Here is a 23,149-nt window from a genome sequence, read left to right as displayed (position 1 = left end):
TGCGATTCTTGTAGCGGTGCAGCCGATGGAGCAGCGAGTAAAACAGTGAGCAGGGTGTCTGGCGTTCATCAAAGGATGATGAAGAACTGCGTAAGACAACTATTGAAGGGAGGATAATGTGCAGACTGGAAAACATACATCTATAGTATTGAAACTATAGGGCGTAGATGGAGGGCATGGTCCCACTAAGAGCAGCTGGAAGCATGACGGAAGATGCCAAGCGACAGCGCGGCACAGCCCGGCACAGAAGGAGCTGATTAAGTGTGCACAAAAGGGAGCCGTGACTTGGATGCAGACTGCAGGGCTGTCAGCCACATTGTACGCTGTTTACTGTCCAGGACACAGCCTTGTGCTCGCCAGTAACCAGGCTCTCCTGAGCAGAGATGCTTGCGTGACCAAGCCACTGCCGACCGGAGCTGTGGGGGGAAGCGAGGATGGGCTGTGATGAGAAACAGCTCCGGAGCGAAGAGCTGCAGCCACAGGGTGGCTGGCTGCACCCGGGGTGCCAGCAGTAGTTAGGGGCCCTGTGGTGTCGACAACGGCCAGCGAAAGAAGCTGACGCCCAGAGAACAGTCAAAATTGTCTGGGGTTATAAATCTGGCTTTTCAGCTCTCAGGAAGGGGCCTTGTTCAACAACTCAGAGGAACGCAAGTTTTGAACATGTGAAGGGACAGGACTTCACACTCTTCTCCCAGCCAGCTGCCATTTATCAACCCATATTTCTGTGAGCGACCTGACATCGGCCAAGATGACACCCCAGACCACCCCATCCTGCTCTCCAACCTTCAGCTGTTCACCCCTGCCTGACACAGCCTCCTCTCTTGTGGTGAAAGCATTCCTGTCGCTGAGCATCAGACTGATGTGAAAATAACTGAGTTTTTTTTGCAGCAGCAGCTTACGTTGGGTTTGCAGATCTATGGAGCAACTCTGACATGGAACCTCCCACTCCTTCCCTCCTACTGAGACAGACAGACAGACAGGAGGCTCAGGCAACAGTGAAAGTGAGGTCTGCTGGAAAGCAATTTCAGCTGCACTTCTTTCTATCCAGTTGCATTTTTTTCCTCTTACCATGCCCAGCACCGAGGCCTCTAGGTATCACCCAGCTGTGTGTTAAAGGACAGGGTAACAACTGGTCTTGGTGGGATGGATGGTGGCAGGGGATGCACAGCTCACACTCCGTTTTGTCTGAGGAACTGACAGGCAGTGGAGCCCCTGGTAGTTGCAATAGAAAGGAAAAAGGAAAGAGAACATTTGACATGAATATTATGAAATGAAAGAAAAATCTGGGGTCAATTGACTCCAGCCAGCATAACGGGAACACAAGGCAGAAGCCTCCTGCATCTAGATTTATTTTCAGCCTAGAGAACAACAGTCTAGGAGATGGAAGAATGAGAGCCCAAGACAGATGACTTACTACAGATGTCTAATTTACTTATTGCACCTGGCACAGCATTCAAGTTCAAGAGACAAGGAGCAGATAAGGATGATCCTTTGCGGGTGCCTTACTCTTCTGCATTGCGGACCATTGCCAGCGCAGGAGGAGGAAATATGGGTAGCGGACAGGATGCCTCCACGTCACTGAGCTTGGAGGTTTGCTGCCAGAAGTCCCAGGGTAGCTCACAGAGTCCTTTTCCAGGGAGTTGTATCTCTTCCTAAGTCACTACAGGGATCAGAGAGATTTTCCTGCTGCTGTTTATGTCCCATTGCTGGAGACGCTGTTCTGGAAAGCTTACAACACACCTAAAGTCGTAATGGCAGAGTTCTGTATTGCATCAACAAGCAGCAGCAGGGGATCTGCCTCAGACCCTCCACTTAAAAGACGGGCCAGCCAGGGCCATGTGCTACTTCCAATGACCAGCCCCCTCCATCCCTGGATTGACCTGAGGAACAAGCGTGCTCCAGTAGGAAGGACTGTTCTGCTGCTGCCGGGTCATCAGCAAGAGACAAGTAACCTTTGGGATGAGGAAGACCACTTCTGTAGAGAGTTCTCCTGAGCATTCATAACATCAGGCTGCCCAAACAGATAACTGAGAAGAAAGCAGCTCAAAAACCTGCACCAACAGGTAGATTTCCAGCAACATTGGCTCAAGGGCATTCAGAGTTGCCTGTGACCAAACAGGAGTCAAACACGGTGTGGGACTGCTCAATGACACAGGTCCTTTCACCCCGAAATTGTTGAGGGAAGGCAACTAATGAGACTGTGGTGGATTACAAAGCTGTGAGCATCAGGAAGCTCAGCCTAAACACAGCTTACGCTCTCCGCTGAAGAGTATGGTCACCCCATCTCCTGAGACGCGTCAATCTCCAGGTGAGCAAGGCTGTGGCAGGCACATGGTCCCCTAGTTGTACTGGAGTGCTGAATGGGAGCGTATTGCCATCCTTCACATCTGCACCCCCAAACTTTGCGACCGCATAAACAGGGACTGGCTCTGCTCAGTTAGCTGAATCAGCAACTTCCACGCATTAGGCCAGAGGAGGACACCATGTCAGGAACACCTCTGTTTTGTGAGGAAAGGGCACCTTGCCAGGGCCAATCAACATTGTCCTGGCAGGTGGGAAATCTCTAATCTACTGCCCACAAAGACTCAATTCCCTCCAGCATCTGTGCTGCTGAGAACAACTACTTAACTTGTCCACAGGCAGCTGTAGTCCAACAGCGGAGCGCACCTGGAGGAAACAGAAAACTGTATCATTTCAGGTTACTTGAAACAGGTTGAGTAGGGAAACAATTCTTGCCCCCTAATTTTAACCAGGTACCATTTTCTGCGCAGCTTCTGTGGGAGCCAGACCAGAGGTTCAGCAAGGGCCAGTGAGCAGAAAGGCTGGCACAGAGCTTCGGGCAACCTGGTGGACAACAGTGTCCATTTAAAGGACAGGTTTCTCTCACCCATAACAAGTGAAGAGAGCATCTCAGTGCTCAGCAATATCCTATTTACGGAATAGAAACTGCTATTTGCTGGAGCTGCACATCTAGCAGGCTAAATCACGGGACAGAACAACCTGGAAGGTTGCAGGCAGCTGCCCTGTGATCTGGGAATGTTTCTGGCATGATGTTTCCCTTGTGTCCATGCTGAAGGCTTACAGAGCTGACAGTGCTTTGCTGCGGTGGTATAGTGAAGCTACAAAGACCAGTATAACCCCCTAAGTTGGTGGAGTTCTTAACGGCTTTCAGTTGCTCTTAGCAGGTTCAGCTGTTCAGTATCTCCTAGGGATCATACGGAGCGCTGAAATAGCTTATCTGCCAGGAGCACTTCCCATACATTATCCACGCACAATTCCCAGGCAGGCAGAGTCCAATGCCACAGCAGCAGTTCCTGGATGTGCATAGCCACGCACGTCTCCTGGGCTGCCTGGCGAGTTTGCTGGAGTCAGAGTCTGTAGAGCAAACGAGGCAGCAATAAGGAAAAAATGGATAATGCCAAGGGGATGGCGAAGGAGTACCTGAAAGCCCATGTTATGGGGTGGATGGGGCAATGCCTCGTGTAAGGAGTGAGGAGAGGGAAGCTGTGCTGCAGAGGAGGGACTCCTACCCACACCGCTGCTGGAGGAAGAGCAAACGCTGGCTGCCTCCCCAGGGCAGGCAGTAACAGGCTGCTGCTCCTCACCTTCTCCTGCTCCTCCCTGCCCGAGCTGCTGCGGGACAGGGTGGTGCCAGAGCTGCCTGCCTTGGCAAAGGGGGACTCTCACTTCAGGTTGGGCGAGTACTGAGTGAGTTCCTAGGATCATGATCCTTTCTTGGCTCTGGAGGCACTTTCCCATGCAAAAAATCCTCCTCTGTCCTGCCAGTCCCAACACCTTCCAGATCCTCCCAGTTCTCTTACCATGTCATGTGGCTGAACAGTAACAACTTCCCAGCCAGGATGATCATTAGTTCCTCATATTAAAGGCATCTACTCACCGATTAATATCTTTGGGCCCATTTGTTGTCTTCCTGAAGTACCAGTCGCTTGGCCAACTTGATAAACTTCTATGATGAAATGACTGGCTTGGCAGATGAAGGGAGAGCAGTGGACATTGTCTACCCTGGCTTCAGTAGGGCCTTTGACAGTGTATCCCGTAAGATCCTCATAGAGAAGCCAATGGAAGTATGGGCTAGGTGAGGAAACAGTGAGGTGGACTGAAAACTGGCTGAACAGCTGGGCCCAGTGGGTGGTGGTCAGTGGCATAAAGTCTAGCTAGAGGCCAGTAACTAGTGGTGTACCCCAGGGGTCAATACTGGGTCTGATCCTGTTCAGCATCTTCATTAATGATCTTGATGATGAGGCAGAGTGTACCCTCAGCAAGATTTGCTGATGACACAAAACTAGGAGGAGTGGCTGATACACCAGAAGGTCGTGCTGCCATCCAGAGGGACTTTGACAGGCTGGAGAAATGGGCTGGCAGGAACAACCCTGTGAAGTTCAATGAGGAGAAGTGCAAAGGGAAGGAATAACCCCAGGCACCAGTTAATGCTGGGGACCACCCAGCTGGAAAGCAGCTTGGCAAAAAGGACCTGGGGTCCTGTTGGACACCAAGTTGAACATGAACCAGCAATGTGCCCTTGCAGCAAAGGACGCTAACAGTATCATGGGCTGCCTTAGGACGAGTGTTGCCAGCAGGTTGAGGGAGGTGATCCTTCCCCTCTACTCAGCACTGGTGAGGCCACACCTGGAGTATTGTGTCCAGTTCTAGGTTCCCCAGTACAAGAGAGAGGGGGACATACTGGAGAGAGTCCAGGGGAGCGTCACAAAGATGATGAAGAGACTGAAGCACCTCTTCTATGAGGAAAGGCTGAGAGGGCTGGGACTGTTTAGCCTGGAGAAGGCTCAGGGGAGACCTTGTCAATGTGTGTAAATACCTGAAGGGAGGGTGTGAAAAAGATGGAGCCAGGATCTTCTCAGTGGTGCCCAGCAACAGGACCGCAGGCAACGGGCACAAACTGAAACACAGGAGGTTCCCTCTGAACATCAGGAAACACTTTTTTACTGTGAGGGTGACTGAGCACTGGCACAGGTTACCCAGGGAGGTTGTGGAGTCTCCATCCTTGGAGACAGTCAAAAGCCACCTGGACACAGTCCTGGGCTGCTGGTGCAGGCTTGAGCAGGGGTGTTGGACCAGGTGACTTCCAGAGGTCCCTTCCAATCTCAACCATTCTGTGATTCTGTGAAAGGGAAGAAAAGCAGTATGCTTGAGAAGGAACATAGGAAGCACCTGTTAATATGCTGATCCCAGGAAAATAGGAACATGAAGAACATTTCAAACTAGGGGACATAAGCTTGCCACAGTCAGGCCGGTGAGAGCAGTCTAGCCAGAGGTCACAAAGCAGTAGAGGAAAGCAGCAGATGGCCATGGAGGAGCACACACAAGACTGCTTCCATGTTACCTGCCGTCAAATCACAAATGCTGCACACGAATGGGAGCAGTACAGCTCAGTCCATGCTGGCTCAAGGGATAGTTTCTTATGGAAGCAGGCTCACCTACTCATATATCTGACTCCTTTCCTCATTGCCCCAAGCTCCCAAAAGCCCAGAGAGACTTCTCACAGCTCCTTGCCTCCTCCATGCATCCATGCCCAAGGATGGCTAGAGTCTGGGAGGCAAGATGAGGTTGCCTCTCCCCCAGCCAGGGGAACACAGGCATCCCTAACCTCTCCCTGGGCCTTGCCCAGAGCAGGCAATGCTCAGCAGGTTGCTGCTTACATCATCCAGCCAGTGGTTGCCACAGTAACCGCACGGATGAAGGATTCGAGGTTCCTGGGGTAACGGAACGACTAGGTGTTGTCTCTATTGCACAGCAGGAAAGGATGATGCAGTTTTCTAGAGGTGCGAAAATAAATACCCTTCCCCGCACTACACCAAGCCAGGCTTCCCATCCACTCCATCCTCCCATGCACTGCCGCAGCTCCACTCTCCACAGCCCTGTGCTCCCTGGCAACTGTGCACTGCTTCCTTGAACAGTCAACCCAAGAAGAAAATCTGCTTTAGACAAGAAGAAATCAGCCTGCCCAGGCTGGAGCCATCACTTTTTTCAGTTTCAACAGCATGTGTGCTCTGAAAGCGTCACCAGACCCACCCGAGGGAACCCAAAGCCTGACCCCCATGAGGGTCACAGACCCCTTCGTGTCCATGGTTTAACGGATGTCTGAAGGGCTTGTATGGAGAACTCACCGTCCCTCAGGGACCCTTCCAGTCTAATTTTCTAATAAGATCTGCTCACACTCACCTTCATTATGTGCAGGAGCAATAGTAGCAGAGGGAAGCCACATAAAACTAAAGCCTGCCAGACCTGAAGGACCCCTATAGCGCTGCTCTCATCTCCATTCAAAGCAAGAGCAGCTCCATGGCTAGAGGCAGCACTTAGCCTCTGCTTCCATTGCTGGGGAAAGGAAGCATATACAGGACACAGGTCACCCCTGTCTGGTACCCTCAGCTACATGAAGATCCAAGGGAAGGCCAGGTAAAGCCTATTCCCCTTCTGCTCCAAGCCCACCTCTGCTTCATAGCAAAGCTCTCAGGCAGAGATGCACCAGATCAAAAGAAGTTACATGGTCATAAGATAGCAATCAGCCATCGCCTCTCCTGAGCTCTGTTTTCGGCAGCAGGCATGTGAAAAAGAAAACCTACTCTGCAGGCTCACCATTTGGGATCCAAAGGACGAACTCTGAAGTCTCTCTTTGGAGAGGTCCCAAACACAGGCTGTAATGCTCCAATTAGCTATTGGTCCTGGTGTGCTAGACTGGGAGACCACAGCCTCCCACCTTCCGTCTTCTAGCTAGGAGAGCTGGAAAGGACAGAGCAAACAAGGCAGAGAGCATGAGAAGCATTCCCCCTTAAAGCACCCTAGAAAAAAGGGGGCATCTCCTGGGGATGCTCTTGCTGTGCACCTTCTCCTCTGTACATGCACAGGTAACCAACTCAACCTATGCAATTTGCAGCCATACTGCGCATTCCCAGCAGTGGCCCCAAGTCACAACACCAGCGCTCTGAGTTGCCGCCCGATACAAGAACTGAGAGCTCTGAAAAATAAATCAGGGCCTGGGTATCTCTAGTTAGGCAACCGGAGTTAGCAGACACATTAGGTCTCTCTCTTGCTTTGCTTGATGATGCAAGCATTGGTCAGGCGCTCATTAAGGGAGTACCAGTCCTCTGGTTGTCTAATTGGAGACAGCACAGACAAAAGGGAGAGACAGACGCATACAAAGGGGACTGATTAAGATGACAGGCAGTCTTCAGAGAGCTCTTTGGATCTTCTTGTATTTTGGAGGGCTGTTTCCCAAGTTATTTTGGGGGAGGCGGGGGGCAGGGAAAGACACTCAGCACCTGGAATTATCCTACCACCAGTAAGTTGCATCTAGTTCTGCCACACGAGCTGACACAGCACTTAACTTCAACCGAGATCGGTTACTGAGCTGAACAGCTGATCTCTCAAGCAGGAGATGCGATGCTTGGTTACCCTCAACAGCTGTTAAAGGGGTCTGGCAGACAAAGGGAAGGATTTGGCTCCCATAGGAGGAATGGAGGACAAAGTATATTCAAGCGATTTCAAACTCTTCTTACCCCAAGTTTTCTCTCTCCTGGCTGGGACCGCAGCCAAACCCAGGGAGAGGATGCAGGCCATGGTAAGCTACAGTCCGGTGAAGGTCGCTTCCAGCTGTATGGTGACAGCCACCTCCCCTTCACTCAAAGCTTAACGTAGTCGAGAAGGGTCACAGCAAAACCATACTTGGGCAGCCCTCAGCCCTCTGCAAGCTACATGCGGGTGACAGAGATGGCACCTCACCCCTACCCCAGCAGAGCTAGGCACCACTGCACAGGGCCACACGGATCATTGGGGTCCACCTGACGAGCAGCAGGCAGACTTCAGGCGCAGCACGAGAAGTCACCTTTCCCCAGCAAGGAATCACTCATGCTGTGAAACGCAAGGGCAGCTGGCAAAGATTGCATCGCTCACTGCTCCAGTTCACCTGCCCGGACCCCGCGCGCCCTATGCCATAGCCCCACCGGCCACCTCCACCCTCAACTCCAGTTCTGAAACCCCAGTAAGAGACAACAGCAAACAGGAGCTGGAAGACACTGTCCACAAGACATTGTCCACCCCTCTCTTGTCTACCCAGCAGCACCCCCTTGAGTGAGGAAAGGTCTTGCCATGTCCTCATCTTCAAGGGCTCCAAGATACCTAGGCCACTTTCATCTTGATGGCACCACAAGCGAAAAAAGGAGCCCATTTCCAGCCTACGCTCACACTTTATTATATACAGAGACACGGTGAGTGTAAGAACATCAACATGGGACATGGACAGTAAGGGAGGCCCAAAGGCACTGCCTCCTGTCCCCTTGGTGCAACCAGTCAGCATCGTTTATACAAATAATACAGTATTTGAACAATAAATAAGTTTGATAAATAAGATCAAGAAATTAAAAAAAAAAAACTTAGAAAGACAAAGCAGCAAGGAATGATTTTGAGGGCTGTGACACAATCACAGCAGCGACAATACCACCAACATCTCACCTGCACACCAGCAGCTGGAGCACAGACCCCCATCAGCCCTTTTCTCTCACCATACTATGGCAAAATCCAACTGAGGAGGGGGAACCAGGGAGAGTTGTACAGTTCACTACTGCTGTGCTGTCGTGGTCTAGAAGCCCTCTCTCCTTCACAAGCCCCTTCGGAAAAGGCGCTTGAAAACCAGGTACAACCGCAGACCCACTGTGCGCAGTCACAGCTTGTCTGTTTGGCACAAAAAAACCTCTCAAACCAGTCTCTTCCCTTTCTGTAGTGCTTCAGATGGGCACTGGCACAGTTATTAACCGAGTCAGGGCAGGGGGTGGTGGGGGCAACATCTCTAAGAAATGGGGGAGAGAAAAGATGAGGCAATGCTCCCTTTCACTTGTGGGAGGCAGAGATGCTCTCATTCATCACTCCAGAGCAGTGGCATGCTCCTTCCACACGCCCTGGCACCGATGGGAGACTGGGTGGGTGACAACACCAGCCAGTCCCCTGGCAAGGAGGGGGTTACCACAAGGACTGCAGGGATGCAGCTCAGTAGTCAAGAGTTACACGAGTGAAGGGACAGCAGTAAAAGGCCGCCACTGGTTATCTAAGAGAAAAATAATAAGACAGCCGGTCCCTAACCCCACACAGACACACTGATTTGACCCCCCTCTCAGCCTCAAGGCCTCCAGCTCTCTCCCAGAGACGCTGGCAGCTGGCATATTAGGGAGAGAAGGACTCTGTCCATCATGGATAGCTCTCAGCAGAAAGGAGACAACTTGAACCCTGCCCCCTCCTGCCAATCCCCCCCATTTTGCCCCCAAAGGGCATTGAAATGTGGAGAAACCAGGAACTGAAGGAATAGGGCAGTGAGAGAGAAATGGGAACAGATGGAGATCTGGGATGGGAAACCTGACCCCTCTGCCCTCACGTGTGCAGACTGCTACTCATCCAGGCCCGGTATCAAGTCTGCAATGCTGTCCACATAGTAGTTGGGCACCAGATCCTTGGCAGAAGCGCTGTCGCTGGCCATGTAGGCCTGTGCCTCTTCCAGGCGGGAGACACCTGTCAGGGTGAGGATGGTGGAGAGGCCGCAGTTCTTGCCGAAGAGGATATCTGTCTCCAGACGGTCTCCCACCATGAGGGTGCGGGATGGGTTGACACCGAAACGCTCCACGATGCAATCAAACATGTACGTGTTCGGTTTCCCCACCACCAGCGCCTTGCGGCCCGAAGCAGTTTCCACCGCTGCTGTGAGGCTGCCAGTCCCTGGAGCAGAGAGGGAAGGGGATAGCGTGGAGAAGAAAGAGAAAAAGAAGTAGCCATGGGCTAGCTGGCGTGCAGCTGGCGTGCAGCTCAGCACCCCGGGTCATGCCAGAGGATGAGCAAGCGGGGTACTGGCAACACGGCTTCAGAAGCTGGCAGGGACGCATGAGGGCAGCCCTGCCCGTCCCCACGGTCAAGGAACCCCCTTGTCAGGGCCTGGGACGGCGAACCCCAACCGAGGCCAACCCCACCATCGTCCCACCGCCATTCCCAGGGGCAGCAAGGGAGGGGAGCGCGGGCTCACCGGGGGTGCGCTGGCCATCGCTGAGCGGGTGCCAGGGGTCGGGGTCGGTGGCTACCAGGAGGCACTGGGGGTCACGTAGGTAGCCGCAGGCCTGCGCCAACTTGGCAAAGGTGAACTGGTCGTCGTAGCCCACCAGGACGGCCCGCACCGGTTCCGTAGCGCCGGGCAGCGGTTCGCCCTCACCCGCCAGGCGCAGGCCGGCATCGCGCACCTCGCCGCGCAGCCCCTCGCCGCCCAGCACGAAGACGCGGCCTCCTCCGTTCCCGTTGCCGTTGCCGGCTTCGCCGAGGAGACGCTGGCGGAGGAAAAGAGCGGAACAGAGCGCGGAGCTGAAGACGTGCTCGGCGCGGACGCCGCGGAAACCCAAGCGGCTGAAGCGCCGTTCCAGCTCGGCCACGGAACGGCGGCTGTTGTTGCTGACGAAAAGGGCGGCCTTGCCGCTACGCCGCAGCCTCTCCAACAGCTCGGGGGCGCCGGGGACGGCGCGCTCGCCCGCCCACAGGACGCCATCGCAGTCGAAGAGCAAACCCTCCGCCGAGCCCAGCACCTCCCGCAGCCCAGCGCCGCTCAGCCGCCGGCAGCTCGCCATGCCCCTCAGCCGCCGCCGCCAGTCAGTCAGTCAGTCAGTCCGTCAGTCAGTCAGTCAGTCAGTCAGTCAGCCAGCCCGCCCGGCCGCCGCGTCCCGCCCCGCCTCGCCGGCCCGCCAATCACCGACCCTCGCCCGCCCGCCGCCACCAATGGGAGGTGGGGAGAGAGCGCCGAGCGGCGGCAGAGCTGTCCTGTCGCCCTCGAGGGGAAGGGGCGGGGCCGAGAGGCGGGAGGCCGGCTCCCGAAGTGACAGCCGAGCCGCCCTGTTGACTGCTGAGGGAGGCGGTGAGGAGGCGGGACAGAGCCTGAGCGCGCTTGCCGATTGGCTAAAGCCACCCTCCCCCGACACCTCCTCCCCCGGGTGAACGCGCGGCGGCAGGGCGTCCCCTGCTGCCCGCGGGGGCAGGGGAGCCGCCATTACCCCTCGGCCCCGTCTCTCCGCCGGTCGAGGGGAGCTGGCTGCCTTCCCGTCCTCGGGCTGAGCCCTGCCTCTCCGCCCTGGCGGCCCCGGGGAACCCCACTCTTCCCTCCTCCCGGCTGCAGCCTGGGGAGGAGCGGGCGGCCTCACACCTGCCTGCGACCGTGACACCAGCTCTTTAAATAATGTAGTTGCAAAATATATATATATATTTATATATCTCCGTGTCTGTGTGTTCCTGGGGCAACAAGGACAAGGCAAAATGGGGGAGAAGGGGCTGGGATCGTGGCTGCGCACCTGCAAATGGCCCCACGGGGCCAACCTGCCCACGCTGGCTCACCCTCTCCCAGACCCCCCCGGGGACCTGAGAGCGTGGCTGACCGGCCACCGGCGGATCCTGGGTCCCTTAGGGGTGGCTGGGCCTCGGCAGGCACACGGTGGTGCGGGGAGGAAGGCTCTGTGGAGATGGGAGAAGAAAGGGAGGCAGGTGGAGGGTCCCAGCCGGCGTGGAGCAAGATGGAGGAGCTGGAGGGGCACGCCGTCCCTTCAGCCCACCCTGGTTTCCACAGCGCCTGCTGGGTCTCGGCAGGGCACCGGACTCCATCTTCCCGGCCCTGCTCAGTTCTCCTCTGGTGGCAATGCGGCCGAGGGGCTTATTCCTCCCGCAGGCAGTGGTTGCCCCTCATCCGTGGCTCCCGGGGCACAGTCCGTGGTGGTCGCCGCGTCGGCCTCGCCGGCAGGAGGCTTAGGAGACGGCGGGGCATCTCGGCTATGGCGGCGTGCCGGCTGCGGGGGGAGCGGTGGTGGGACGGAAGGGGGTCGGCTTGGTACCCCGGCCATCCGTCGCGGCTGGGCTTTGGGGTTGGCCACGTGCTCGGGGGCTGCCGGGGTAGGAGCCGTGGTCCGGGGCTGCGCCACGGGCGGCGGCGGCGGCATCGTGGGTCGGGCCGGAGCCGGGCGCTTGCCTGGAAAGAAAATTAGGGTGGGCTGGGGTTGCCTCTGCTGGGGTCTCTCCCCAGGGCAGAGGGGGTCACGGTGCCGGCCATGAGTCAGGCAGAGGGCTGCAGGCAGACTGACGGACAAAATGGCCCTTGGACATGTCCCATAGTGGAGACCCAAGCGCACACCAGCTTTTGGGGGCTTTTCCCACCTTCTTCCCTTCACAAGGGGCCGTGAGCTTTGACACCTCTTTATGGGGGGCTTTTCAACCCAACACTGGAGGATGTACTGTGCCCATCCCACAGTCCCACCTCGGCTGGGGCTGGAGCACGCAATGAGGGGCTGGATCCTGGCCACGCTGCCCCGGTCAGAGGCCCTTCCTCTCATTTGGTGGCAGGGATATCCCCGGCACCCTTTTGTGCGGGGAACGGCGGGATGAAGGCAAACCAGAGGAGGTGGCATTGGGGGGTGTCATTTCCCCAAGCGCTGTGCCGTCTGGGGCACCCTAACCTTTGCAGGGGGTGTTTTCGGTCATCGTTGGAGACAGCGGCCCTGCAGCTTCGGGAGACGGTCTGGTCGCCACTGGGGAATTCGGCTGGGACCTGGCCTCAGGGTCGCTTGAGGTGCTGTGCAGAGAATGGGGCAAAGCAGGCTTGGTTGGGCATGGCGGTCCTGGCCATGAGGCACCTCGTGTCCACCTGCGAGGGTACGGCCCTTGGCGTGGGGTGGGACGGGGGGAGGACATGGGGAGAGCTGGGACAGCCAGAGCCCCCAGCTTCCACTGGACTTACACTTCTCCGTCTGGGAGAGCGGGTGTGCTGGCCGGAGGGGGTTTGGGGGTCAGCTCTTCCACCGGAGTGGCCTCACCAAGTCTGCCATTTGCAGGTGGCATGAACATGCCCGAGACGTTGAAATCTACCTCTGGGTGGAGAGAAAGGAGAAGACCCCGTCAGGAAGTCCTTGCTACCCAGAGCTTCCCCCGATGACCCTGTGGTGGGCAACTGGAGCAACCCCTCACTTCTCTCCTCCTGGGGATGGAGAAATGTCCCTTTCCCTTCCTCCTCCCTTTACCAGGGCTGCAGCCCCCCAAGCGAGACCCTGGCCATACCTCCGGGGAAGAGGACGTCTGCGTTCTGGATGAGGGCTTCCACCACACCCACCACCTGGATGGAGGAGACCGAGGCCAAGTCCAGTTGCATGGGGTCTCTGAGAGACAGGGATGGTTTGAGGCATCAGAAAAGGGGTTTTGGGGCATTAACCCTTTTGGTGTTCATTCCTGAGGGGGCAGAGCCCGAAGGAGAGACAGCCCAGCCAAGGAGGGGGTGGTGGGGCAGGAGGTGGGCCTTGTTCCCTGTCCTGGAAAACCCTGGTTTGGTGTTGGAGGCTAACGATATTGGAGGCCATTCATGTCACAAGTGCTCCAGGTCTCAGCTACTTTGCAGAGTGGCTAAGAGGACATGTGCTTGGCGAGGGGATGTGCCACTCAGGGACTATGGGGACAAGGGACAGGACTTGAAGATGGAGGTGCTTTAGACCAGCCTGAATGCTGCTGTATCAGCCTTTCCCATGGTGTTTGAGCTCAAGGCACCCCAGCCGGGGCTGGGGAGCTGCCTCCCACCCCTCCGAGCCAGACCTTACCCTGTGTTCTGCTGTGACCACAGCAGGTTGGGGCCCAGCACGATGGCGATGTTGCTTGGAGTCATTTTATTCACCTCCTGGTGTTCAGCCAGCTTGGCTAAAAACTTGATCAGATACCTGTGGGGTAAAAGGAGGGTGAGGGGGTGGTAAGTACGGTTATAGGGAGGGGAACAGCTGCCCCCGGTGATTGCTTAGGGCTGAAGAAGCCCTGTCCCTGCAAAACACCTCAGATTGTTGTAGCTCTCCTGGGGCAGGCGGCTGCAGGTGTCTTGCAGTCGCTGTAGGCGACTGTCAACGTCCTTTAAGCTGCAAGAGAGAAGAAAGAGGAGCGGAGAGCTCAGCCCATTCCCTTTGGCAGAGAGGGACACAGTGTGCAAGGGAGGAAGGCCGGCGTCGGCCGTCCATGCAGGCCATAGCCCTGGGGACAGAGATGCCCTGCTGCTGCCTTTACTGGACAGCTAAGGCAGGCATCCACAGAGAACAAAAATGCACCCCAAAGACTCAGAGGGATTTAATATGATGCTCATCTGGCCCGGGGGTGAGCACCACCTTGCCATGAGCAGCCACCCTATTTTCCCGTGACTATGGGGCACATCGACACTGAGCTGATCCCTTCAGAAAGATGCTCTCCCCCTTCCCCCAGGCTTTTTGCTGTGCCTTCTCCACCACCCCTTCCATCCCAAAAGCAAGAGGCCAAACTGGGCTGGTGGGCCGGTGAGATGGGGCTTATGTCGTTGAGGCTAAGCGGGTCTTCTTCACAGACTAAACTCTTCTTGCAATCAAAAAGGCTGCAGCCTTCCCCCTCCTCCTGCCATGTTTTTTATTGCTATTCTCCAAGATTTTGGGCCATCTGGATTTCTGCCGAGCACAGGACAGAACAGGTGCTGCGTTCTCATATCTCTCCACATGGCAAACGAGGTTGAGCAGCCCTGCTCCGAGTGCCAGGAGGGATGGAGGGGGGTGAGCGGGGGCTTTTTGAGCCCCTCCAGGCTTTTCTACCCCAATGCCCGGACCTACCTGGCCACTTTGACCCATTCGTTGTAGAGCTCGAAGGTCATCAAAGGCTGGGGCAGCTCCCGCAGGTAGGATTTCAGTGCACCTGGGAGGGGAGGGGGAGCGGCAGGGGTGATGGTGGCTGGGGGACGGCAGGGACTGCCCAGTCGTGTCCCCCTGCCCGGCCTCGTCGGCACCCACCAGCCACGGCGTGGGGGTCCGAGTAAAACTCCTCCAGGGCGTTGGAGCCGCTGGCCAAGCTGCTCTTCAGCTTCCTCAGCACTGAGGCACCCGCTGCCAGCCGAAAGAGTCCCTGGGGGTGGGGAGGAGAGGGAAGGGACGTGGGGAGGCTGCATTTGGAGGGAGAGGGTGACGGGGGGGCTCAGGAGTGCTGCCCACCTCCTCCCTCATGCCGGAGGCCAGCAGCATCATGACACAGGCTTCGATGGGCAGCGCAATCTCCCGGCCCAAGCTCTTGAGGTGCGTCTCTAGGGGCACGCCGTAGTACCCTGCCACTGGGGTGTCTGCGGTGAAGGTGGGCTCTGGAAGAGGGAGGTGAATGTCGGGAGGGATGGCAGCTGCCAGGGCCATCCGGCATCTGGCCATCTTGCTCCGAGCCGAGCCTGGCTGGGCGCAGGCAGAGGCAGGGCGGGCAGCATCCCCAGCCTGCCTCAAGCTGCGATCCCCATCCCACCAGCCTGACGTGGGAGGCAGCAGGAGGTGCAGGGAGGGAAAACTTGCCTTTCCCAGCCTCGCCGGCCACACTTGCATCCCCCGGGCTCGGCTGCAGCCCTCCCCGGGCTGCACAGAGAGCCAGTGGGTACCTGTCTTGCTGTGGCTTTCCTTCAGCTCCGCCAAAGCTGAGTCCAGAGATCCCAGTGACTGCCGGTGGTACTGGGCTTGGATTTCCAGCAGCTGCCGGACAGGGGACAGGCAAACAGTACTCAGTTTGGCACCAGCCCCTCTCAGAGAGACCCCATCCCCAGGACATTGCACCCACACGCAGACAGGATGAAGGGGGAGCTGCAAGGGGAATCCCCCTGGGGTCTGTGGGACCATGTCTGTAGTAAGGTGTAGAGGGCAAATTGGAAAGGGGGGGGGGTCATCGGGACAAGCTGCTCTGTTTGCAGTTGGTGCTAGTGGTGGCATTAACCCACGGTGGATGGAGCAAGGCCAGCTTTAGGCATCTGCTGGTGCCTGGGGTGTCCCTTGCCCTGGACGGAGGGCTTGGTGCGGATGGGGACAGGGCTGGGCTCAGACATAGCCCAGGAGATGTTCACAATTGAGGAGGAGCGTGAGAGAGGACTTACTTTGATGAAGTAGCTGGCGTAGCTGTCCTCTTTGGTGGAGAAGTGGTAGAGGTCAGCCATGTACTCATCCTGGGAAGGGAGACACAGAGAAGAGCAATCTTTCACCTCCTCCCTGGCACCCAAGGAAGAGGGGACACCTTCACAAAGTCCCCTCATCCAGGCTGTGAGTTGTCCAGACAGGGTCTCCGGGTGCAGTGGGGGGCAGGCTGGGACTGTGGGGGGATTCCTCCTTGCCCACGTCGCTTGCATTTGGGTAGTGACAGTGACCTGTCCTACAATCAGCGTCCTGGCACAAGTGGCTCAGGGTCAAGAGGTCCCTGCACCTCCAGCTCCAGTGATCCCACGGGCTCTGCCAGACAAGGCACTGGGCTTCTCAGAGAAACAGGGCCAAAGTGGAGAAAGTTTACGTGAACGTCCCCTGCCACCCAGCACAGACCCCAGCTCAGCTGGCTCCCAGCCCAAGGGGACCCCATAAGCTCCCTGCTCTAGCCCCTGGAGTCAGTCTCCTCTCTGCACCAGCTTGTGCTTTGAATCCTTTACTCTTCTTCTTCCCAAGGCTTGGGGCATCTCCCTATTTCTGCTCCTTGAGGGACCGGTTTTCTTGTGGAGGCCGGGACGTGCCGCCTGGCTTGCATCCGTCTCAGCGTGGGGGTCCCTTGGACAGAGCCGGTGGAGGGGAGCAGGTCTGCAGCCCCGGAGCTGCCGCCAGGGGAGAGCGAGTGACTGATCTCACCTTGCACTGCTCCACCTTCCTCTTCACCTCCTCTTCCTCTTCCTTCAAGATCTCCAGTTTGTTGGCAGCAGAAGATGCCCCCGGGCCAGCACCGGTGCCAGCGCTGTTACTGGAGCTCTTGGCAGCTTGGTTCAGCCTTTGGGGTGGGAGAGAAGAGGCACACCCCCGGCCTCAGCACCAGGGACGTGGGGTGGGATGGGTGTGCAGAAGGGGTATGGGGACCGTGACAGGGGATGGCAAGTCACGGTCCTGCCCTGCGGTGGTTTTTCCCAGCACCTCTCGCTTCCCTCACCCAGAGAAAGAGGCTGCTGCACCAAGGGGTGCGACCTGGTCGAGATGGGGAGCGCTCAGCACGGCTGCCTAAAACACCCAGGGTCTGCAGGACCCTTCCCATGCCCCCTTCCTGAGATGTCCCCTGCTGTCCACCCTCCAGCCAGAGGGAAGGCAGAGTGGAAATGAGCCATCAACGACCCACAGCTGCCCCGCTTTCCCAGAGAAACCCGGCACGGCACGGGCTACCCCGCGAGCGTCGGAGCGGGGCGATCTCAGTGGCACCGAGCACTTTGCTGCCTTTGGCGACGGCACTGCCTTTCTCTCCTGTGCCATAGAGCCTGCATTGAGGGGCGGGCAGAGCATTCCCGAAGAGCTGTTCCCTCTTCAACTTTGTCCCCAGCCCTTGGAAATTCGCTTTGCAGGGCAGTCATCTTCCTCTCTCCCCCCAGCCTGGCTGGGAGCTCTCCCTGGTATGCCCTGACCCCACCAGCATGCCCCGTACCTGCTCTTGATTGTGTTCCAGTCAGAAATCAACTTCTGGAGGGTCTTCTTGCGCTTCAGGATGATGGGAAGCTCCTCCTGGGGGAGAGAGAGGCCAGAGTGAGTGGGGGAGGCTTGCGGATGGGGAAGGGGGGGTGGGACAGCAAAGTGGAGACAGGAGGGTGGCCAGGGCTACCTCGCTGAGCTTGTTGAGCGGCTGCAGGACGTCGTGTTCCACAGCGATCTCGAACTCGGCCAGGATTTTGGCCAGCGAGCTCTGTATGCAGCAGCCCATCTCCAGGGCTTTCCTGCGTGGGGACGGAGACAAAATGACTGCGGGCTGGAGCCATGCCACTTTCTGACCCAACACCCCCCGTCGTACCCGTACTCATGTTGGGACCCTCAGCCAGCCCCTGGACCCTGCTGCAATCGGAGGCTGAAGGCGCTGGCTCTTCCTTCTCCCCTTGTGACACCAATGTTTGCTCCGACAGGGTTTGACAGCTCAGCTTGGCTGTGGGAGCCCCTCAGCCAAGACAGTGGCTCTGCCAGGGTCTGCCATCTTTTGGGGTCACCCCCAGCACTTTGTCACACTGGCACTTACCCGAGGCTGGACTCTGTGTCCAGTTCCTTGAAGCTCTCAGCCATCGTCGTGGACAGAGTCATCAAGGGCAGCTTCTTCTGCAGAGAACCAAGGATTTGGGAAAGTGATGGTGAGCTCGTTTGTGGCAGCTCCCTCCCCGTGAAGCATGCCACAAGACATGGGAGCAAGTGGCCAAACCCTGCGCTGAGTCCTGCCTCCTTCCCTGGTCCACCCATCTCCATTGGCCCTGGGGCCTGAGGGGGGGCCCTTGGGATGTCCCTTCAGCCAAAGCCAGGATCCAGTTAGCTAAACAAGACGCTGAGGCTCCATAGTTGGTTAGAAAACCTCCAGTCTTCTCTAAAATAGTCCCCTGTGGTGGACCGTGACACTGACAGAGACCGTCACCAAGCCCAGCCCTGCCACAGCTTCAAATGTATGGAGCAGTTTAATCACCGAGAGTAATTAAGCCAAACTGGGGCTTGTCAGGCTACCAAGAAGAGAGGAGCCCACAGAATCATGGCAGGGGCTAAGGAAAGTGTGAGAGGGATCCACTGTTTGCTTCCCAGACGAAGGCTGGTGAGGACCAGCCAGGACGTTCAAACCGAGGAGGAGGAAGCGGTAGCACCGCTGTGCCCAGCCATCCTGGGGTGCTCCTCACCGCAGCGCACCGTGGGTGCCAGAGGTTCACAGGAAGGGACGTGGACAACGGGGCTTTGGAGGGTTATTCAATGCAAAAACCACCGCCTCTGTCCCAGGAGGCCTCAAGTTAGTGGAGGCTGAGAGGGTTGTCCTGCTCTGCTCTACCCGGGTCCCTGCTGGAGATGGGACCTAGCCTGGGCTTTGGGCCATCCTTTGGCAAAGCCGGAGCCTGGCATCCCATTTGGGGGACGGAGCCGGGGCGAGTGTGGGCTGTGGAGGGAGGACTCCACTCACCACTCGCTTGTCCATCTCGGAGCCGCATTGCCCTTGCAGGCAGGCTTGGAGCCTCTTGGACACGCTGTGAGCTGCTCGCTTGGCTGGCTCGATCCTTTGCTCAATCTGGGGGCAGAAAGTTGGGACTGGGGAAGACCTTTCGCCAACCGTGGGTGGCCCGAGGCCATCTCCCCACCACCCAGCTCTGGGCGTGGGTAAACGCGGTCAGCATCCCGCGGCAGACCAGAGCATCCCTGGTCTAGGGAAAAAGGACCACAGCTCCCGGTCAGGATCCATCTCTCTGTGAGCAGCCGGGGAAGCCCTTTCCCGTGGCAGGAGCCTGCCATTCCCGTAATGCCATGGTCCTGGAGTCACTCCCGGGCAGGCTGGCAGATCCCAGCTCTGTGACTTGGACGTGCCGGCAGCGCAAATCGCAGGCAGGAACGGGGCAGGTTCCCACACCCAGGCACAAGCAGGCACATGCCTGCCAGCCCAGCCCGTGCCTCACCTGCAGCAAGTCTTCTGGCAAGAGCTCGGTTGCTTCTTGGGCTCTGCAGAGGAAGGAGAAAGAGCCATCAGCAGATGGGGGTGACCTCCGCTCAGCCTCCTCGGGAAGACAGATCCGTATGCGTCTCTTTTTGGGCTCCCGGGAGCCGGAGACGCTGGCTATGGCCTGGACCATCGTACACGAGGTTATGGGCAGAATGAACCCGGGGGGACAAGAACAGCAGGAGCGGGGCAAGGCAGCCAGCCTTGCTGGTTGGTGGACACCCCATCAGATCAAACAGGGCTTCCAGTTCAGAGCATCACAGTCAAAACATCCAGATGCAGCCTGTTTTTTGAAGGCAGGGTGCCTAGCAGGACCACGGAGGGATGTTCGCTGGTGAAACCTTCTACCCTGACCGCCTGCCTCTCCCCTGAAGGCAAATCCAGGGCAGTGCTGTTGGAGCCCAGCACGTGTCTTTGCAGGCCAGAAGGTGTGGGGTCACCGGTGCCGGAGCAAGGATATCTTTGTGGTCAAGTTGGGGACTAAGACCAACACCAACACCCAGAAAAACCTACATGAAACCAGCTTTCTGCTCAGTTTTGCAGCAGGTATTAGGAGCAAATCTGGCAAAGGAAACTTCCGTCTCGCAGCAAATTCTGCTCAAAACCAAATTCAAACCCCACCAGCTGCCATCACCACCAAACCTCCCTGATGCCTCCCACAGAGGAAACCTCGCTTCACGGCCCGCTGTCATTGCTGTGCCCTGGAACCCCGTTTGCTTTCCCTCTGCTGCTGCTGCTTTTTCTGCAGTTCACGTTTCTCTCTTTTCACCGCCCGCCAGAGCTGACGTGGGACAAGGCCGTGGAGCCGCAGGAAACGGGGGCGGCTTGGTTGAAGGCAAGAAAAATCATGTGAGATTGTGGCCCGCGGAGGAGAAGCTCTGCAGAGGGTGAAGATCTTGCTCATGGACTGCGTGAGCTGTCCGGCATTACATGGAAAGGAGGTGCATCTAACATGGAGAGGAGACATATTGAGGGAGGAGGGATGGGAAAGGGGATCATTCCCTCTGGGGAAGGCAAGAAGAGCAAGAGGCCACCAGGATGGAGGAGCTGCTTCCCTGTGGCCAGTCTGCTGGGCTGGCTGAAGGACCTCGGTGGTCCAGGGGACACAGTTGGTCCTGCTCAGCCTCCCAGCACTGGGGAACCTGCGGAGGTGGCTGTAGGAAAGAGGGAGCGAGGGGGCTGGGAAGGGAGGGCCCAGCCCTGTAATTTCAGTTCTGGGTTTTGCAAGGGGAGAGCTTTGGAAAGCTAAAAGAGAAAAATAAGGAAGCTGTGGAGGTAGGATGGGGCCGGAAGGATTTGTGTGAAGCTGTAAGTCCTCTGTGGGTGCTCCGAGGATCCCCGGTCCTCTCCTTGAACAGCATCCTGGGACACCCATGCTGCCGGGCCAGCTAGAGCTATGCAGGGCATCTGGGTCCTGGGGGACACCCCGGGCTCAGCGGGGAGGGCAAGTCCCAGCTGCTAACACCCTCCTGGTCACCGCACAGCCAAGGGCATGTGGTTGGAAGGTCCCTCTCCATTGCCCTCACATCCTGGGGATGCCAAGCTCGGGAAGGGCCTGTTTCCAGATGGATACAGCATCCCTGGGAGAGGTAGCTGGGCTTGGGAATCATGTCCCTGCTGAGCAGCACCAGTGCAGCCTTCCTGCTGCCCTGTGGGTGTGGGGGAGCTGGGGATTCACAGCCCCTCAGCTTACGCAGAAGATGCTCTAAACCCAGGGTCATTCCCCCCTTTTCCCTGGCCACCGGCCCTGGGAGATCAGTCCAGCCCCAGCACAAGCTGTCGAGGACTGGCATCCCGCTCCCTCACAGCCCTCCGGCACAGGTAGCAGAGAAGTCCTTACCGGCTGGTGATGTTGGGATGGGACAACTGCTGCCGCATCCGATTAAACTGCCTCTTCATCATCTTGAGAGCCGGGAGGAGACCACAAGAGCTGCTCCGCTTGGCTGTACCCGCCGCTCAGCACCCCTCGGCGACGCTTGGCATCGGATGCCGGTGGCCCCTCGGCTCCCCAGAGCCGCTCTGCCCCTTGCTTTTCCCTGAGGACCTCTCGCTCCCTACTTCTCCCCTTCCTTCCCTCGTTCCCCCTTTTTCTCTTTCCCCAGCTGGTCCCCTCCCTCGTCCCCCCCTGGGGATGCCCTGCTGCTTTCTCTTCCCGTCCCTCGGACTCCCTTCTCCTGCTCCCTCTCTCTGAGTTTCCTTCCGCCTCCGTCCGCCCCTCTGCCGCAGATCAGGTAAGAGCAGTTCAGGGCTCCTGCTTCGCTCTGTGTTCCTGTCACCACCCCACAAGTATAAATAACTTCAGCCCAGCCTTAAAGGGGAAATATTATTACAGCAAACACGTAACAAGGCAGGACAAGCACATGCCGCTGCCGAGCGCAAGCAAAAGGCCCACGCTCTGTTTCTTGCTCTCTGTCTCAGCCGGGGTGGGTTTTTTTTCCCCCCCGCTTGCCTTGCTCACCACCAGCTGCACCACGGGGCAGCCCATGGCCGTGCCAGCTGGCTGTGCGGTGCACACGGGGTGCCCGATGTACACCCTGCCCTACCTGGTCACCCAAACTCTGCCAACGCTCCTCGGGCACTTCTCCATCCTCTTCCCCCTGCGACATATCCCCCTCGTCGTGACGAAAGCAGGAGGACGAGCAGCAAAGCCACCCCTGCAACTCCTTCTGTGCCCCCCACCCCGCTTTTCCTCCCTGCCCGTTGCCGAGGCTCTCCGAATCCACCGCAAATCTGCGGCCAAGCGCTCTTGCCCTTTTCCCCCGGGGAGGTCCCCTTCCTCCCCGCTCCCCCACCGCTGACAGAGTTCCTCCGAGCAGGGCGGCCGGCCCAAGCGCAGAGCAGCAGCACCCGGGGACCACAAACTCCCGGTTCACAGGCTCGGGTGCTGCCTGCTCTCTGCAGATCTGCAGCAGGGCTCGCTCAGCTTTTTTTTTTTTTTTTTTTTTGTGTGTGTGTGTGTGTCTAAAAACATCCCCCTCACACCATCACTGCCTTTGCTGCTGGCTCTGTGAGATGGAAACCTCGCCTTATCTCTGGCTACCTGCAGCTGGGACTTTCCTTCTTCTGCACTAAGAGCAGAGGTTGCTGTTGGCTGGGTTACACGGCTGGCAAAGGAACTAACACACAAGCCCAGATGGGAAGCGGTCAGCTTTGTGGGCAGATGAGAAGCAGCAGAGGAAAAAGAGGTGGAAGGGCCACTTCACCTGTGCCCCAAAGCCTGAGGAGCAATAATTTGGGGACTGCTGTGCTCTTGGCTCCTTGGTGGCGGGGGCAAGCCTCCAGCAAGTGCATAGCAAAGCGGTGCTGGCAGCTGTTTTCAAGCAGAGGGAGCACAATTCTCCCTGCCCAAAACCACCAGATTGCTCTAAACCTGTGGCCAAGCACATCTGATCCCCCAGCTGCAATCCCCGGGGGTGTTCCTAACACGCATTGTGGTTGCTGAAAGCAGACAAGGGCTTCAAGCACCTATTGCAAAGACAGAAAAGCCCCACCAAACCCTTGCTGTCTGCATCAGGTGGTGGCCAAGCTGTGGTCTCTTTCGTCCCATGCAACATCAGAGCCCTGCTCCCGGAGCTGGCGCTGCTGCTCGCCAGAGCAGATCCACCTCTTTGCACCCCTGCAATAAAACTGCCCTGCGGAGCCACTTCTTCCAAGAAGCAGCCCCTGGCAAAGCTGCAAACAAAAAAAAGCAGCAAAA

General features: G+C 57.5%; 2 protein-coding genes across 4 annotated transcripts; both read right to left on the bottom strand.

Annotated features, from left to right (window-relative positions):
* Positions 1-1,351: 1,351 nt before the first annotated feature.
* Positions 1,352-10,708, bottom strand: PDXP (pyridoxal phosphatase). 3 transcript variants are annotated; one of them, XR_007508725.1, is made up of 5 exons: positions 10,040-10,708; positions 8,488-9,738; positions 6,616-6,759; positions 3,899-5,140; positions 1,354-3,375 (listed from the first exon to the last, which is right to left on the bottom strand). XR_007508725.1 is itself a non-coding variant. In XM_049822149.1 (2 exons), exons 1-2 carry the CDS (start codon positions 10,626-10,628, stop codon positions 9,413-9,415), a joined length of 915 nt encoding a protein of 304 aa, XP_049678106.1. In that variant the 5' UTR covers positions 10,629-10,708; the 3' UTR covers positions 7,982-9,412. The 3 variants fall into 3 exon arrangements, 1 of the variants encoding a protein (XP_049678106.1); XR_007508726.1 differs by lacking the exon at positions 6,616-6,759 and having other exon boundaries at positions 1,352-3,375; positions 9,401-9,738; XM_049822149.1 differs by lacking the exons at positions 1,354-3,375; positions 3,899-5,140; positions 6,616-6,759 and having other exon boundaries at positions 7,982-9,738.
* A 590-nt stretch (positions 10,709-11,298) lies between these two features.
* On the bottom strand, positions 11,299-21,844 carry SH3BP1 (SH3 domain binding protein 1). Its single transcript, XM_049822148.1, has 18 exons — positions 21,293-21,844; positions 19,412-19,454; positions 18,925-19,029; positions 18,013-18,089; positions 17,608-17,719; positions 17,434-17,510; positions 16,659-16,794; positions 15,926-15,994; positions 15,440-15,530; positions 15,015-15,157; positions 14,817-14,928; positions 14,640-14,721; positions 13,848-13,928; positions 13,623-13,739; positions 13,093-13,190; positions 12,776-12,905; positions 12,495-12,610; positions 11,299-12,010 (listed from the first exon to the last, which is right to left on the bottom strand). The coding sequence occupies exons 1-18, from the start codon at positions 21,352-21,354 to the stop codon at positions 11,664-11,666; spliced, it is 1,998 nt and encodes a 665-aa protein (XP_049678105.1). The 5' UTR covers positions 21,355-21,844; the 3' UTR covers positions 11,299-11,663.
* Between the last annotated feature and the right edge of the window lie 1,305 nt (positions 21,845-23,149).

The sequence above is a fragment of the Accipiter gentilis genome, chromosome 18 (genome assembly GCF_929443795.1).
Source record: "Accipiter gentilis chromosome 18, bAccGen1.1, whole genome shotgun sequence".
Classification (NCBI taxonomy): domain Eukaryota; kingdom Metazoa; phylum Chordata; class Aves; order Accipitriformes; family Accipitridae; genus Astur; species Astur gentilis.
The sequence above is the reverse complement of the archived record's forward strand: the minus strand, read 5'-3'. Positions and strand labels throughout refer to the sequence as shown.